At 44.7% G+C, this 15,732-nt stretch overlaps 1 protein-coding gene across 5 annotated transcripts in view; it reads left to right on the top strand.

The window, feature by feature from the left end:
- The window catches only part of FRMD4B (FERM domain containing 4B), a 336,244-nt gene that overhangs the window by 290,640 nt on the left and 29,872 nt on the right, over positions 1 to 15,732 (top strand). For all 5 annotated transcript variants that reach the window (XM_079795693.1, XM_079795691.1, XM_079795692.1 and 2 more), the window contains 4 exons: positions 4,714 to 4,797; positions 6,294 to 6,359; positions 9,507 to 9,564; positions 10,921 to 11,007. In XM_079795693.1, the coding sequence (XP_079651819.1) occupies positions 4,714 to 4,797; positions 6,294 to 6,359; positions 9,507 to 9,564; positions 10,921 to 11,007 (295 nt within the window). The remainder of the gene's footprint in view (positions 1 to 4,713; positions 4,798 to 6,293; positions 6,360 to 9,506; positions 9,565 to 10,920; positions 11,008 to 15,732) is intronic.

The raw sequence follows: 15,732 nt of genomic DNA, 5'->3' as shown, positions 1-15,732 counted from the left end.
CTACGCGTACCACCTGCGTCCTCTGCAGGTTCATTCTGCTTGTTTTGGAACTTTGTGCACATGGCATGGTGATGTAAGTGGTGTTTTGGCTCTTGCTTCTTTGCTTAATATCTGTGGGTTCACCATGCTGTGTGCGGCTCCTCCATGGTATAATCGCATTGCAGTTTGTCATTTCCACTGTTGGGGACTGTTTGGGCTGTTTCTTTGATTTGTCTCCTTGTGAACCGTGCCGCTGTAAACCTCACTCCTTGGTGTAAGTCTCTCTAGGAGTATCCGTAGGGAAGGGTCCCGGGTCCTAGGGAATGCAGATGTCCGCAGTGAGCGCACCAGTTGCCTTACCACTAGCACTGGATGTGAGTTCCTCTTGCCCATCTTCACGTAAACTAGTATGGGCAGAGTTCTGCACGTTTGGTGGTCAGGTGCGTAATGGTGATCCTGGAGGGTCTGTACGCATTTTCCTGTGTTCTGAGGAGGCGGAAGCCTGGCTTCTGTGTCGGCCATTTGGATTTTCCCTGCTTGTTGGAAGGGTTAACCGCCTTTCCTGGCAGGCAGCTATTTCACCCGTCTTTGGGTCCTGTTGGAGCTCTCCCTTTTAGGGTTACAGCTCTGTCCACAGCTCAGTTGCTTCGATATCCGGGGTGGCTTGTTTGAAATGGGTTACTGAATGGGTTCCTATAGGAAAGTAATGTTTTATATTCATAAGGAAAGTATGTCTTGTAATAGCACAAATAGCCAGGTTTGGAGGAATAATAAGAACCTTTTTCTAATAAAACGAAATAAAGTTGTGTTATTTGCTGAGAATGAAATAATTTGGGATGGTCTTGATTTCACATTTGTCAAAATTATTTTGTGTCTCTTTTGTTCAGGCACTGCTGACAATTTGAGACTTAATAAATTTTCTAAAACTAGAAACCAAGTAGATAAGCTGAGAAGGCCTCTCTCCATGCCTTCTTTACTAAGAGTTTATGTCAGAAATTGCAAAGTGATAGTGGTGGTCTGCTAGTATTTTTTTATATGGCCTGAGCAATGTTTTAGGTTTGGTTTCTTTTTTTTTTGGGGGGGGCAGGGGGGGAAGGGGTTTGATTTGTTTTTTAGTTGAGACAATATTTTACAATTCAGATAACCTATATAATAAAAGCCTAATATGCAAAGTGTCCCTTCGACCGGGAGTTCGACCACTCACTATGATGTGAGCTGACCACCAGGGGGTGGCGTGGAACATGGCAGTTGTCAGTGACAAGGCGCTGGCAGCGGGTGTCAGTGGAGGTGCTGCCGGCCCCAATGGGCTTCCGGGTGAGCTGGGCCGCAGCCGCCAGGACCTCAAGGGCCAGTCGGGCTCCCATGGGTTTGCACAGGAGCCGGTCTGCGAGGCCGGCCAGGAGAGCGTGCGCTGCCTGCCCGGCTTCCATGCAGCACCGCTGTGTGTCCCAGAGGCCCACGCTGCGCCCGAGCCCACGGCGTCCAGCCGTGTTCACTGCATCTCCATGTGGGGACTCGGGCTCTGTGACTCAGGTGGAGGGGGGCGCGCGAGGACCCGGGGGCCCAGGTGCTGCCCAGGGCCCAGAGGTCAGCTCGGACCTGCCCTTCCACACCAGATGCTTGCGCTTTGCTCGCTGGCGAGGCCTAGGGACCGCACCCGTGCACGAATTTCGTGCACTGGGCCTCTAGTCTATATATATAAAAGCCTAAGCGACTGTTATGACCGGACGACCGGACAACTGGCTGGTAGCTATGACATGGACTGACCACCAGGGGGCAGACGCTCAACACAGGAGCTGCCCCCTGGTGGTCAGTGTGCTCCCACAGCCAACCTCCCGCTATCACTCCCCCAGGCTGGCCGGCCCCAATCGGCCCCAATCACTGGCCAGGCTGAGGGACCCCACCATGCATGAATTCGTGCACCGGGCCTCTAGTCTCACATAAAGCTCTGGGATTTTGCCTTATGTTTTAAAATATGCAATCAACAGTGGATCCATATTCGCACAGGGCAGCAATTTCCTGGATCTGAGTGGTGGCTCCTTGCCAGCCATGGAGTCTGGTTGCTGTTCCCCAGTATCTAAAATCCCCTTCTCCCACATTAGTAGAATTTTTAGTTAGCCCTATTGTGCCTCAGATAAAGACTACATACCCAGTGTCCCTTGCAATCAGGAATAGCCGTGTCCTTCTGGCCCGTGAGGTTAGAGAAAGTGGTGACTTCATCATATGACACTGGCTTCCACATGCTAGGTAGCGTGCATACACTTACTACATACTTGCTAAATGAATGAGTGAACTGATGGTAAAAGGCAGCTCCCCCTGTAGTGAGGTTTTGATTGCTACAAAAGGAACTAAATACAAAGAATGAGTGAGTGCTGGGCTGATAAAGTTCCCGCGGACCCAGAAGAAAACACACATGTGGCTTGTGGTGATGATTAATAGAAAAGAGTTGTCCTTCCTCTACTGTTTTAGAACATATCCAGGTATTTAACCCCCAAAAAACTGACAAGCCAACTTCTTTAAAAAGGAAGTGGGATTTGAAGTACAGAGCATAAAAGAAATGATTGAGAAAAATAAACACCATTACTGGGAGTTGACAGGTGACCTTTAATAGGAATAAATTGGGTTGTGATATATTTTGGTTTTCAGGAAGCCCAAACCAGTTTCCCAAGATTGTCACTGTGGGTAGGCCGTACTGCTCAGATTTCAGTGAATGGAGAGATTGATCTTCTGTAAGAACAGGCGCCAAGGGACTTTATTTCCGGCAGCAATTTGTGAAGCCGGATCTCTCACCTGTAGGAAGGGCCACGAACCTGGTTTTGGAAGGAAATGTTGGCAGGTGCAGAGCGTGGTGTCTCCAGCCAGGTGGCGCTCGGCTGTGTTCCCACTGGAAGACGGGGAGTCTAGGGACAGTTGGCTCAGTGGGTTCCTTGGTTGCCCAGGGCATGGTCAAGAAGCTTGGAAACCAGACTCAGAAAACGAGCTTCTGTAGACAGAGAAGGAGAATCACTTACCCCAAACCTGACCATGTGACAGGAGTGACCACGTGACTTCCTAATTCAGTGTGGGCCAGACAGACCTGTCCACAGGCCATGCTTGGTTCCGTCCCATCCCCGGTAGCAGTGGGTGTGTGAGTGTTGAATGAGTCCTCCCCTGGGGGAGAGTCACTTTGGGTTCAGTGTTTGCTCCTCCAGTGGGGGGTTCATCTCTTTCACTATCATGATTCACGTTGGGGCAAGCCCCAGGGAAGCTAATGTAAATGCCTCAGTGATGGAATTTAAAGCTAATGGGTTCTGCATTTTCATTGTAATTAGGAGTGAGGGTGACTAGGCCTGGCAAGAGGGGAGGATGTTTATGTCGGTGGCACTCTAGTATCCGCTCTGGGGGTCTGTCAGGGAATCAGGAATTAGAATAGAATGGTTCTGGTCTTGGCCTTTAGAGCCAAACAGACTGGCTTTGCCTTCTGGCCTCTTCACGCGCCTGGCAGCAGTGAGACACTGAGCAAGTGGCTTAGTCTCTCCGACCCTCACACTCACACCTGTGCAGCGAGGGTAATAATAGTCCCTACTGCTTGGGAAGAGCTGTGATGAGACGTATGTGAGGTAGAAACCCCCGAGTGCATCGCATGGTGCCTGGCTCCATAACTCTCCACAAAGAACACAAAGGTACAACGCGGTGGAAAGGAGGGGAGTTCCTGATCCCCAGCTGGTGAGCACCAGTTTGCTCAGGATTGTGAGTAGCTGCTCAGGGACTTGTCCTGGGCTCTGACAGGCCCTGGAGAGCCCTGCCTGCTCCTCCTAGACTACCTCCTGGAGTGGCTGGGGCAGAAGAGAGCATTTGCCCTCATACAGTGCAGGCCCAACCAGCTCTCCCTGCTCTCCCTTCCGTGAAATTCCATGAGACCACACCCTTCTCTTTTGATCAGCAGAATTTTGCCATTTTAAATAATTAGGTAACAGCTGACCTCTCGTGGGGTGCATTTCAGTTCACTTGATGCAATGTCAGCGATGCCCTGGGTTGCCTTGGAAATGCATTTTCACGTCATCTATTCCAGTGATTTCTCATCACAGCTCTTCCCATGCAATGGGCACTATTATTACCCTCGTTGTACAGGTGCGGGTGTGAAGGTAAATTTTAGAGTATAAGAAAATAATATAAGGTCTACCTAGATCTTTTTATTCCAATGATATCTAATGTAAAGTCTACATAAACCTTTTTATTGCAATGATATCTAATATAAAAAATGGGCAATACTGTGTGAATGGTTTTATGATAACCAGTATTCCAATATAGTGAATATTATGTATCCACTAAAGATAATTAGAGGCTACTATAGAAAGGTGGAGAAAGTATTTAACAAAATTTGAAAAATGCTGTATAAAAATAGAATATGAAATGTGCACAATTTAATAATAATTCTGTAATAATAGAGATGCATACAGGAGACATATAGTGAAAACAGCTACAAGTTTATGAGGAGAATAAGGAAGATGGGGTTAAGGTAGCTTAATATGATTATTTAAACTTTTTCATCTTTTTAAACTTTATAATATCAAATGACGTGGGGGTTGTCAAATTAAGGGCTAGCTCTGGTTGGAGACCAGGGCCTTGTGTGTGCTGACAACGTTTAATGGAGCCCAGTGTGCTGTAGCTATTTTTCAGGCCTCATCTGGTGACTCGCTTGGATAATGTTGTCGGTAACCATGACTGACATTACTGTGTTCCTCTTCTTTTTAGTGATGAAAATGCCAGGAAAGATTTAAGGACACTCTCAGCCTTCCCAACCAGAACGCTTCAGGAGCATCCGTCCCTTGCTTACTGGTAAGCCAGAGCAGGCAGCCGGTGACCCGGCCTGTCACCCTCCACGAGAACAGCAGGCTTTTCGGGAGATTAAACGAAATGTAAGGGAAGACAGTATCCAGTTGCCCATCAGTGTGTCAGAGTCACCGTAAGTAGACGGTGGTCCTTTCAGTGGAAGCATCTTCTCACGGTTCCCCGGAAATCATTGTACCAAGAGCGGAGTCATTGTCAAGAGCAGCCGGCTGCGTGCCGTCCTGCTGCGTGGGGAAGGGCCTGCGGAGGGCGCTGTGGTGAGCACAGTGCCGGCGGGTGGGTGGCACGGCCTGGCCTGCGTCTGGCCGAGTGCAGGGGAACTGCTATAAACTGCAGAGTGCCCTGGACCGAGGTTTCCTTAATAACCAGAAATAGTTTCCTCTGTGGCCAGAAGTCGGTGTATATTTTGAATTACTCTATTTGGTTGTGTTTTAATGAATCCATAGTACCCATTTTTCGCATAACATTTTTTCTATAAAGGTACTTTTTCCCCCTTTGAATTACTTACATCCATTACCTGTAAATATATTTTTCTTGGTTGAAGGCTCCAAATCCTAAAGATGGTTTTCTTTTCCACTAAAAACTGATTACAAGATAAATATTCAACATTAATAGCGTTAGTAGGAAAGCTGGAACACAGTTCCCCAATAAGCAGTGAACGTGGGTACTGAGGCTGCGTTGCATCCTCAGTCTGGAACCTTCTAAACGAATCATCATTAAGTAATAGTTTTTTAGGAAAGAAAGAAAAAAGACCAATGGCTATTGATTACCAGAGTAGAGAGAAAAAACATTTACTCGCCTAGCTTCTGGCTGAAAGCTACCTGGCTGAAAGGAGGGCACAATAGCTGGATGATGTCCAAGGTTGCTGGACTTCAGCCTGTTCCTCCCCAGTTAGGTCAACATTTCATCCTAGGACAATAATGAAGGATTTTCTCCCAAAACACTGTGTCCCCACATAGTGACAATAGAGTATTTTAGATTGAACATGGACTCAGAAGCAGTTTTAATTCTTTCTAGATCTCTCTGAATAATGTAAGGATGCTGTCTTGAATACCTAACACCCACTGAGCTCTTTTTACTAACACTATTTTGAATTTATTATATTTCACTCAGTTATGACAACGGATATTAGTTTTTCATTTGATAAATTGATATTATGTTTCTTTTTCTAATAAATTAAGTTTTAAAAACATACTAAATTTTATGAATACATGATATATTAATATTAATGTTAATAATAATAACATGTCAATGTTATTAAATTATATGAATACATTATATAAAACATAAGTTAAAAAATCATGACGAGGTAGTCAAATGTCTGAGGTTTGAACCCTCCAGGAACCCATGTCTACAGAAACGTCAGCTTCTCTCCCAGCCAGTGGGATGGCCTTCCTTCTGGAGTTCCTCAAGTAGCCACCCGAGGGGCTGGTAACGAGTCTGTGTCTCATGTAATCATGTGTCGCCATCTCCTTGTTTTGCAGTGAGGACAGGGTGATTGAGCATTATTTGAAAACCAGAGGTCTGACCCGGGGTCAAGCTGTGGTCCAGTAAGTACCCTTCTTTCCTCTGGCTTAGACTTCAGTGAACGTCTTCTGTTTACAGAAGCGTCTGGCACGATTTCTGCTGTGTGGTTTGTGTGTATGTTGTCCTCATCTGATTACAAATCTCTTACCATGAGTTATAAAATGTCTTGGCTCGTTCCATATTTGTGTCATCAGTTCAGATGCTATCAGTGTCAGGCAGGTAACAAAACGGAGAAATATGGGCCAAGTGTGGGGCGATAAGGAATGGTGGGGACTGTGGTGAACCGGAGGGCTTTTGCCCTGGGCAGAGCTACTCAGCTTCAGAATTCATGCATAGTGTTTGTTACCAGATCTTCTGATGTTTTCCAAGGAAAGCTGGAACTTCTGGTTTTTAAATCCCATTTTAAACATTGCAGAGTAATTTTAAGAAAATTTTAATACAACGTGAGCCTAACACCCTGCCTGGAGGCCACGTTTGGTTGCCAGGTTTGTGACCCTGATTCCGGTGGAACACAATGTTGGTGTTAGATAAGCTGTTCTTCACGCTACCGAGAAAGGCCATGTTGATATATTTCTGCACTTTCCACTCTTGGAGTTACCATCCATTTATTAAGAATAGTTCACAAGGGGCCCTGGCTGGGTAGCTCAGTTGGTGAGAGTGGCATCCCGATATGCCAAGGTTGCAGGTTCAATCCCCAGTCAGGGCCATACAAGAATCAACCAATGGCCCTGGCCAGTTGCTCAGTGGTTAGAGCTTGTGGACCAAAGGCTCTCAGGTTTGATTCCCCATACCTGGGTTGTGGGTTCAATCCCTGGCCCCAGTCGGGCGGGAGGCAACCAATGGAAGTGTCTCTCTCACATTGATGTTTCTCTCTCTCTCTCTCTCTCTCTCTCTCTCTCTCTCTCTCTCTCTCCCTCTCTCTCCTTCTCTCTCCTTCTCTCTCCCTCTCCCTCTCTCTCCCTCTCTCTCCCTCTCCCACCTTTCCTTCCATTCTCTCTAAAAATAGCAATGGAAAAAATATCCTCGGGTGAGGATTAATTAAAAAAAAAAAAGAATCAACCAATGAATGCATAGATAGATGGAACAACAAACCAATGTTTCTCTCTCTCTCTCTCAAAAAAAAAAAAATCGTTCACAAGCTACATTAAAATTTTAGAATTATAAAATCTAAATTTATAATTATAAAAACTAATGATGCATTTTTTGTATAGTAATTGCAATAACTTTTATGGCCATAGAAGTTTAAAAAACAAAACACTATTGAATATAGGTCAGGGCATGTGAGAACTGAAATTTCCCCCGTATCCCTACATCTTATAGTAATCTCCTTTGTTGTTATTTTGTTTTGTTTTTGATTTGAGAGAGAGAGGAAGGGGGGAGGGGGGAGAGAGAGAGAGAGAGAGAGAGAGAGAGAGAGAGAGAGAGAGAGAGAAACATTGATTTGTTGTTCCACTTTTTTATGCATTCATTCGTTCATTCTTGTATGTGCCCTGACCAGGGATTAAACTCGCAACCTCGGTGTATCGGGACGACACTAACCAACTGAGCTCCCTGGCCAAGGCCATACTAATCTCCTTTTTACCATAACACACTTTGTGTGATCTTCAAGGTGAAAAGCAGAAGTTAGTGGTCCTGAATCGTTGACATCTTAAGTCATTGTGCCAATTTTCTGAAATGAAATAAAGAAATACAGGAGTAACAATGTCCCTGAGGGATTTAAGGTTAGGCTAATCAGCATATTATGGAGTCTCCTTGTTTAAATGCAGAGTCATTTTACTTCCCCTGGTCATTATCGCTGTGGCTCCACATAAGAGACTGTCCAACTTGGTAGTTAAGGCTTTGGACCAGAGGTGGGGAATGTCCAGCCCGTGGGCCGTCTAAGGCCCACAGAACCATTTGGTCTGGCCCTGCCACGGCACTGGGGGTGAGTTAATGAAATGTTTGACCAAATATAGCAGGCTGGTTTTCTTTTTGTTGTTGTTAATCCTCACCCGAGGATATTTTTCCATTGATTTTTTAGAGAGCATGGAAGGGAGGGGGAGAGACAGAGAGAGAGAAACATCAATGTGAGAGAGACACATTGATTGGTTGCCTCCCGCATGTGCGTGTTGGGGGCTGGGGATCGAGCCTGCAACCAAGGTATGTGCCCTTGACCGTAATTGAACCCGGGACCCCTCAGTCCCAGGGCTGACACTCTATCTACTGAGCCAAACTGGCTAGGGCTAGCAAGCTAATTTTTAAGTTGATAATTTTGTTTGGCTGGTGAATGATATTATAAATATTCCAGTGGTCCTTGGCAGAAAAAAGGTTTCCCGCCCCTGCTCTAGACTATAAAATTCGGCTTGATTTGCTAGAATCCTGGCTGTGCAGTGTAATTGCTGCATGACCTTGGCACATTTACCTAACCTCTTATATTCATTTCCATGTAGGCTATTTGCTTTTAAAAATCACCAAATTATTGGTTACAAAGTCCAGAGCAATTAATCTTCAAATACCATTAACAAGTCCCATCAAACTGGAATCTCAATTCTTTGTAGGCCGAGAGACAGTCTTACACAATTTAGTCCACTCCATAAAGCCTTAGAGGTACACAATAAATACTTGTTGAATTAAAAATAGCAATGGTAGCACTATTGCTTTAATTTTTACTTGGGGTGGGGGAGTGGGCGTATTTTTAAAAATCAGGTTTTCATACAATAAACTTTTCCCTTTTTAAGTGTATATTTCTGAGATTTTTGACTTAGGAGTTGAATATATATTTCTAAGCGTTTACCACAATCAATAATACATGGAATAGCTTTATTTTTTTACTTATTATGAGAATGACCCGAAAGTTGACTCTCATTGCTTTGCATTATTAGGTGCTTAGTGTAAGAAATACTTGCAATTTGAATGTATAATACAGTACAATATGCTTCTAAGCCATAGAAATCTTAATATGCAGAAAATAACATTTCCTATAGCTTTTTGAAATTGAAGTTTTCCTAGTTACCTCCTAATATTTGGATGAAGTAAAATATATTACTCCTTAGAATGCTTTATTTTGTTTCTACTTTAGTCAAAGACACTTATAATGAGAAAAGTCGATATAAATTGTATTTCTTTCAATCACTTTCCCCAGAAGGGCCCCCTATTTTAGTAAGAGGTTATAATATATTCATTTTCCACAGATATATGAAAATAGTAGAAGCTCTACCGACCTACGGAGTCCATTATTACGCAGTAAAGGTAAGTGTTCTACATGCAAGGCTTTCATGATGCCCATGTCACTCTGTGAGTCAGTGAACACCAGCTTTCTAAAATTGTATAAATCAATATGCATATATATGTAAGTTATCTAGAAATTTGAGCATTGAGAATAAGATTGATTTTCTTAAGGGAAAAAAAGCCAGATATCTTGTCATTTTTAGCAAATTATAAAGCATATTTTTGCCAAATACTTGCTATGTTCAGATGTTTTCCCAAAGCCTCTGTTAGTCCTAAGATATTCAGATCATTCTCTTGTCACATCTGTCCTATTAGCTATTCCTACTTACTTTTCTCCTTTCCAGTTGTTTACCTTTCTGATGGCACCAGAAATTCATTAGATAGTGCCTTTATGTGAGAGCCATGCACTCACGTTGTCGTGTCAGTAGCTTCATAAAATCCTCACAGGCTTTGCAATTCAATTTTCCATCAGTACGCTTTGTGTTTGTGTAGTGTTTGTAGATGTTTATAAGCAGGGAGAGAGTGACTAAGGAGTATTGTGAGGTGAAAAGAGATAAAGCAGGTTAAGAAGGGAGTGCTATTTGAAAGCAGAATAGTTTTATAATTGATCAATCTTGAGTGACTCTTCAAATTCCAACAATGTTTACAATTCAAAATGGTGGAGAATTGGATAATAAATGCCTGCATAATGGGGACACCCTGTACTAAATATGTATACTAATGCAACTTTAATTTCTATTGATTCCGAGTTTGTTTGCATATAGATATATGTTCCAGGCTAAGTTTTTCTTTCCTTATGTCAATACACCCTATGCTTTTCAAGACCTAAAAGATAAATTTATGAAAAAAAATTTCTCCCCTCCCCATGTGTACCTCACAGGCATTATTCAAACATCCTGTTTTTCAGTATTCCCATGTTCACTGTTAAGTGTATTACAAACATCAGGATTTAGAACCACTTTTTACATCTTTGGAAACTTCCCTGACCTTTATAGCTGGTTACTAATCAAGAGAACAAAGAAGAGCTTTCCTTCTTTCTTTCTTTTTTAAATAGATAACTGCTTTGTACTTTGGATTAATTCTTAGTTGAATTACCTACATTTCATTTCTTCTCCAAATGTTTAATCCAAACAGTAATGCTTCAGTCTCTTTGATGGTATTAATAATATTGGTCTGTTTTGACGTAAAGGTCTTATTTGAAGAAACTGTAAGAAGGCATTTTAATAACAAGTTAGGTTCTTAAGTACTGTTTTGTTTACCGAGACAGCTTTACTTTGACTTGCGGATACTTGTTAAAGGATGGGCCTGGTGAGCGCCAGGCCACCTCCAGAGGACTTAACAATTAGGTCTTGGTTCTCATGCTTTTCCGTCTTCCAGGATAAACAAGGACTTCCTTGGTGGCTTGGAATCAGCTATAAAGGAATTGGCCAGTATGACTTACAAGATAAAGTGAAACCTCGGAAAGTAAGTGTGAATCACTTCAGACTCTTAGGAGCCCCTTGAGCTGTTGTCGGGCTGGGAGCGTTGCTTTAGGGGCACCGAACCGTCTTGGGCAAAATCGTTGGTTAGTGAAGCGGTGGGTTCAGGGAAGGCTCCGGTTACGCGTGAAGTGTACGCAGAGATGAACTCTGATCACAGCCTAGTTCACAAGTGCATGCAAGGAGGTTTCTGTCTGAAGTTAGGATGAACACTCCCTTCTTCATTTATTAATTTTATATTTGCACATACATATAGATGCATATTTAAGTGGGTGGATAAACAGACGGATTAATTGTGAAGACATAAATCAAAATTTCTCGTGCCATTACCTCTCAGTAATGTGGTTATGTGTGATCCTTTTAATGCTCTTGCTATTTTTACTTACCTTTGTTTCACAATTTTCCACACTAAACATGTATGTTTTTTGTAAAGAAAAGTAAGTTATCTGCTGTTTCGTAAAGGGTCACATTCTGTCTGGTTTGGGTTTTCCAGAGCTAATAAGTGACATTATTTTCAGTTTGAAATTGGACATGAAGTTGTTTCTCTCGGCCCAAGCACAAGCAGACAGTGCGTGCTTGCCTGGGTGAGAACTGGTGAGTCCATATGGAAAGCCGTCGGCTGCCCGGCCTGTCAGTATCCTAAGGACGTAAAGGCTTACTCAGGCCTTTCTGTAAGTGTCCTCTCCGCTTCCATCGGTGCTCACCATCTTCCTTGCAGTTGAGAGAATAAGTAAAGCTTATTTTCTCCCCATTTTATGGTGGTGAAACTGACGCAGACAACACAACAGGGTGGGCGGGGCCCCCACAGCCCTTCCGTGCCTGGCGCTCTCCGCTCAGACTGGTTGGGCATGGAGGCTTATCCAGAAGTCCCAGTACAAGTACCAGGGCATTGTTTTACAACCAGCAGCAGGCCAGTGAGAGCAGGAAGTCCTTTTCGGTCCCCTGACCCCGTGATGACCGGTGTCAGAGGCGTGTCTCAGACGGTTCGTGTGCACTTCCTCAGTGTGTGTGCTGAGCTTTTCCAGCGAAAAAGGAAGCTGGCTGCACACTGACCCATACTCCATCTTGTTTCTTCAGGTTTTACACAGTCTCTTTTCCCTCTTTGTAAAGCGCCTAGTGTTCCATTATGAGGAAACAACGTATTTAACCAACTCCCTTTCGATGCCTATTATGGTGTGCCCATTGCAGGAGGGTGGGCTGGAGCTGAATCCCAGCCATGGAAACAACGTACCCCTAGTTGATCTATTTTATCAGATCAAATTATGACAGGTCATGTTTCTTAAGGTAGTTGTGCTAACATATTTTTTGGTAATTTATTTCTCCCTTTAATTTTACTTTAAGAAATAACATGCAGCCCTAGCCGGCTTGGCTCAGTGGATAGAGCGTCGGCCTAGGGACTGAAGGGTCGCAGGTTTGATTCCAATTAAGGGCATATGCCTGGTTTGTGGGCTCGATCCCCAGTAGGGGACATGCAGGAGGCAGCTGATCAATGACTCTCTCTCATCATTGATGTTTCTATCTCCCTCTCCCTCTCCCTCCCTCTCTGAAATCAATAAAAATATATCTCTTAAAAAAAGAAAGAAATAACATACAGGAGTCTTGCTGGTTTTTGAAACTTGCATGTAAAATACAACTTCATTTGGCTCACAAGTCATTTCTTAGCTAATGTGGCTGATGAAGTTGAGCTTCCCACCTCCTGCACATGCTTCCCCTGAACACGGCCGCCCCGCCCCCCCCCCCCCCCCCCCCCCCCACACACACACACACATAACGGGACCAGAATGAGCACGGCGAGCAGTGCAGTTGGTCTCTCTGGCTTGCTCGTGAGTCACAGGCCTTTCTTTCCTTTCACAGTTCCATAGAAATGGGTAAATATTGTTTGACACTGACCATAACCAGGTGTGCTTATTCATTCCAGAGCCTAGACAAGGGTCAGTAGCCACTTCCTTTTCTCAATTTGCAGAGTTTTCCTGTTTCACTTACAAGACAAGCCATCCCGCTCAACCCTCAACGGGCCATCTTGTGTTCATCGCTGTCTGGCCTTCCCCTTCTTGGTTACTTAAGCCGTGTCCACTCTGTGCCATTGTTCGCCTGCTCCTTTCTTCCTGTTAAACCTGACAGTGGGCTTGGCTTTCGTATCTTTATTTTTCCACAGCCTGACAATTTAAGGGCTTATTGAAGGGAGGCTGTTTTACGAGTCCCTGCCCTGGCCCAGTTGGCACAAATGAAAAAGGCATCCCTTAAGGAGCTGTGAGAGCAGACTCATACAAGGACCACGCTCCAGCTGTTTGCATGGACCCGTGCGCAGCCACCGGGCGTGAATGCAGGTCAAATTGGCCAACTGGAATGAAACAAAGGCTGGAATGGGAGGCCTTGGACATGCTCAGCCTCTTGAACCACATGCCTGCCATAATTATACGGGCTGAAAACAGGCCAGAAGGAGGGAGATTTGCCAATCACAAGAGATGCCAAAAGGCTGCTTTGAAAAGGGGTTGGTCCAAGATCCACAGGCTGAGTCGTGTGTCCTTTCCACATAGGGGGGGGGGGGGGGGGGGGCTGTGTTTGTCTTCCCGCCGAGAACACCAGCAGGTGCCCTTCGGGTATTCTGACTGTCAGGCCTTTGCCTGTCATGGCCGAGCTGCTTTCGGTTCTGTAGTAGAATGGTGAAGGGAAGAGTTTGGGGAGCAACCCAAAGCCTGTCTCTGGTGTCTGTTTGCTGGGTAGCCTTGGACATGTTGCTGCCTCTCTCTTTAGACGCAGTTTCCTCATCTGCACAATGGTAATGCCACCCAACGCCCAGGGCGGCTGTAAGAATGAAGTGAGATTACACAGCCATCACTCAGTAACCGGTAGCTGTTAGGGAGGGGGAGACGCAAGAGAAGGAAGGAGAAGCATTCTTGGATCACTGTTTGGATAGACGATGACCCAACATTGCTACAGACCCACAGCCCTTATGCTCCACCACTGGCCCACCCTCAAAGTTTGTGGGTTTTTTTCAGAGGCTGGTAAGCACTCTGCCTCTCCCAGTTCATTAGCAACAATGCCCTAATGCATGATGCAAATTAAGAGAAAATTAAAAATTTTTAAATTACAAGCCACAAAAAGTCAGGGTATTAAAAATCCAGGTCATAAGCAGTTTTTCTTTTTAATCCTCCCTTGGTGCAAGGCAAGACAGTGCTGAACACAGGACGGCCTGTTTAGGGCTGAGTGGGATGCTTGTCTTGTAAGTGAAACATGTCACTGCGAACTCGTAGGGAGTGTGAAAGCACACCAGAACTCCACTGCATTTCAAATGCAGAACATTCGAACTTTAAAATGATGAAGTTTCATTGTAAAAAGAAAACACGCAGACTTGTATTTCTTCTCGGCTTTTATCGTTCATTCAGTACTTCAAGGAAAATGTCTGTTCCTCACAAGAAGCAGACCGTGGGTCAGGGCTGATCAAAGTCACGCCATGACTGCCTTGTACCCCCGCGAGGAATCCCACTGGGACCAGTGAGAGGTGAGGAGTAGGGATGGCATGCAGGTGACGCTGTCAGACATGGACGCGGTGGGGTAAAATGCTTTTTCAGATTAGTATCTTTCTGCATTATGACAGGTTGAGAAAGTCTTACAATCACCCCGGGCATCGCAGGGGGAGGAGAAAAGGTTCTCAGCCTTCAGTTAACTGTTGTTTTTTTTAAAAAAAAAAAAAACAACTATAGGTATATAAAAAAATAAAACGACAACTACCACCCACCAGGGCCTCCGTTAGGCGGCTGCTTCCGACGCTGCTGCCTGCGAGGTGAGGCTCACCGTGGGGAGGCGTGCTGTCCAGCTCACTGTCTACATCAGCACAAAACCCAGTGCAGTGTGGAGGGGAGAACTGAGTCACCCCTGTCAGCTGGAGACCTGTCCATCCTGTTTGCACAGCGTGTAATTAAATGTCAGCCACACCAATAATCAATCTGATGGCTACAGCTGTCTGCAGACTCAGTGGGTGGAGAGCTCAAACCCTGCAGCTTGGATTTAAGTGAGAGCCAGCCCTGCACTCCTCTTACAGCTTGGCTGACCTGGAGCTGTTACTCCACCTTTCTGGGCTCTTATTTTCTCAACTGTCAAGTTCAGATCATCCTGTCTACTCCCTGTACCCCAAAGACCATTCCGAGAACCCAGCAAGCCAGTGACTTCCTTCACTCGCAGACATCGTCCGTTCACACACGCAAGTCACCAAGTCTAATTGCAAGGGGGCTGGAGAGTGCAGTCTCCAGGTGACCGTGTCAAGGCCTTAATTCAAGGTGTTCTGTTGCTGGTGTGGTTCAATGGTTAGAGTGTCATCCCATGCATGGAAGGGTCGTGGGTTTGATTTCTGGTCAGATTTATACTCAGGTTGCAAACAATGGTTATTTCTCTCTCACATCTCTGCCCCCCCCCCCCTTTCATATTCTCTCATCAACTAAAAAGATATATTCTCAAGTAAAGATTAGAGAAGAAGGCAGAAAAATCAGTTCTGAGGGAGATAACTAGTTTTTGTCCCACTGTATTGGTTCCTATGAAGTATTTGGGGGGCTGGTTAATGAGAAACAAACAAGTAAGCAAGAAGTAAAGACAAGTATGCATTTTGAATAGTTTCTGATGGAAATGAACAAGATGGCAGGACAGTAACGGGATGAGTGGAGGACATGGTGTGTCAGGGAAGGCCGCTCTGAGAAAGGTGACGTTCCAGTTGAGA

This window comes from Cnephaeus nilssonii, assembly GCF_951640355.1.
Source record: "Cnephaeus nilssonii genome assembly, chromosome: 17".
In the NCBI taxonomy this organism is placed as follows: Eukaryota; Metazoa; Chordata; class Mammalia; order Chiroptera; family Vespertilionidae; genus Cnephaeus; species Cnephaeus nilssonii.
Note: the sequence above shows the minus strand (reverse complement) of the source record. Positions and strands in the feature narration are given on the sequence as shown.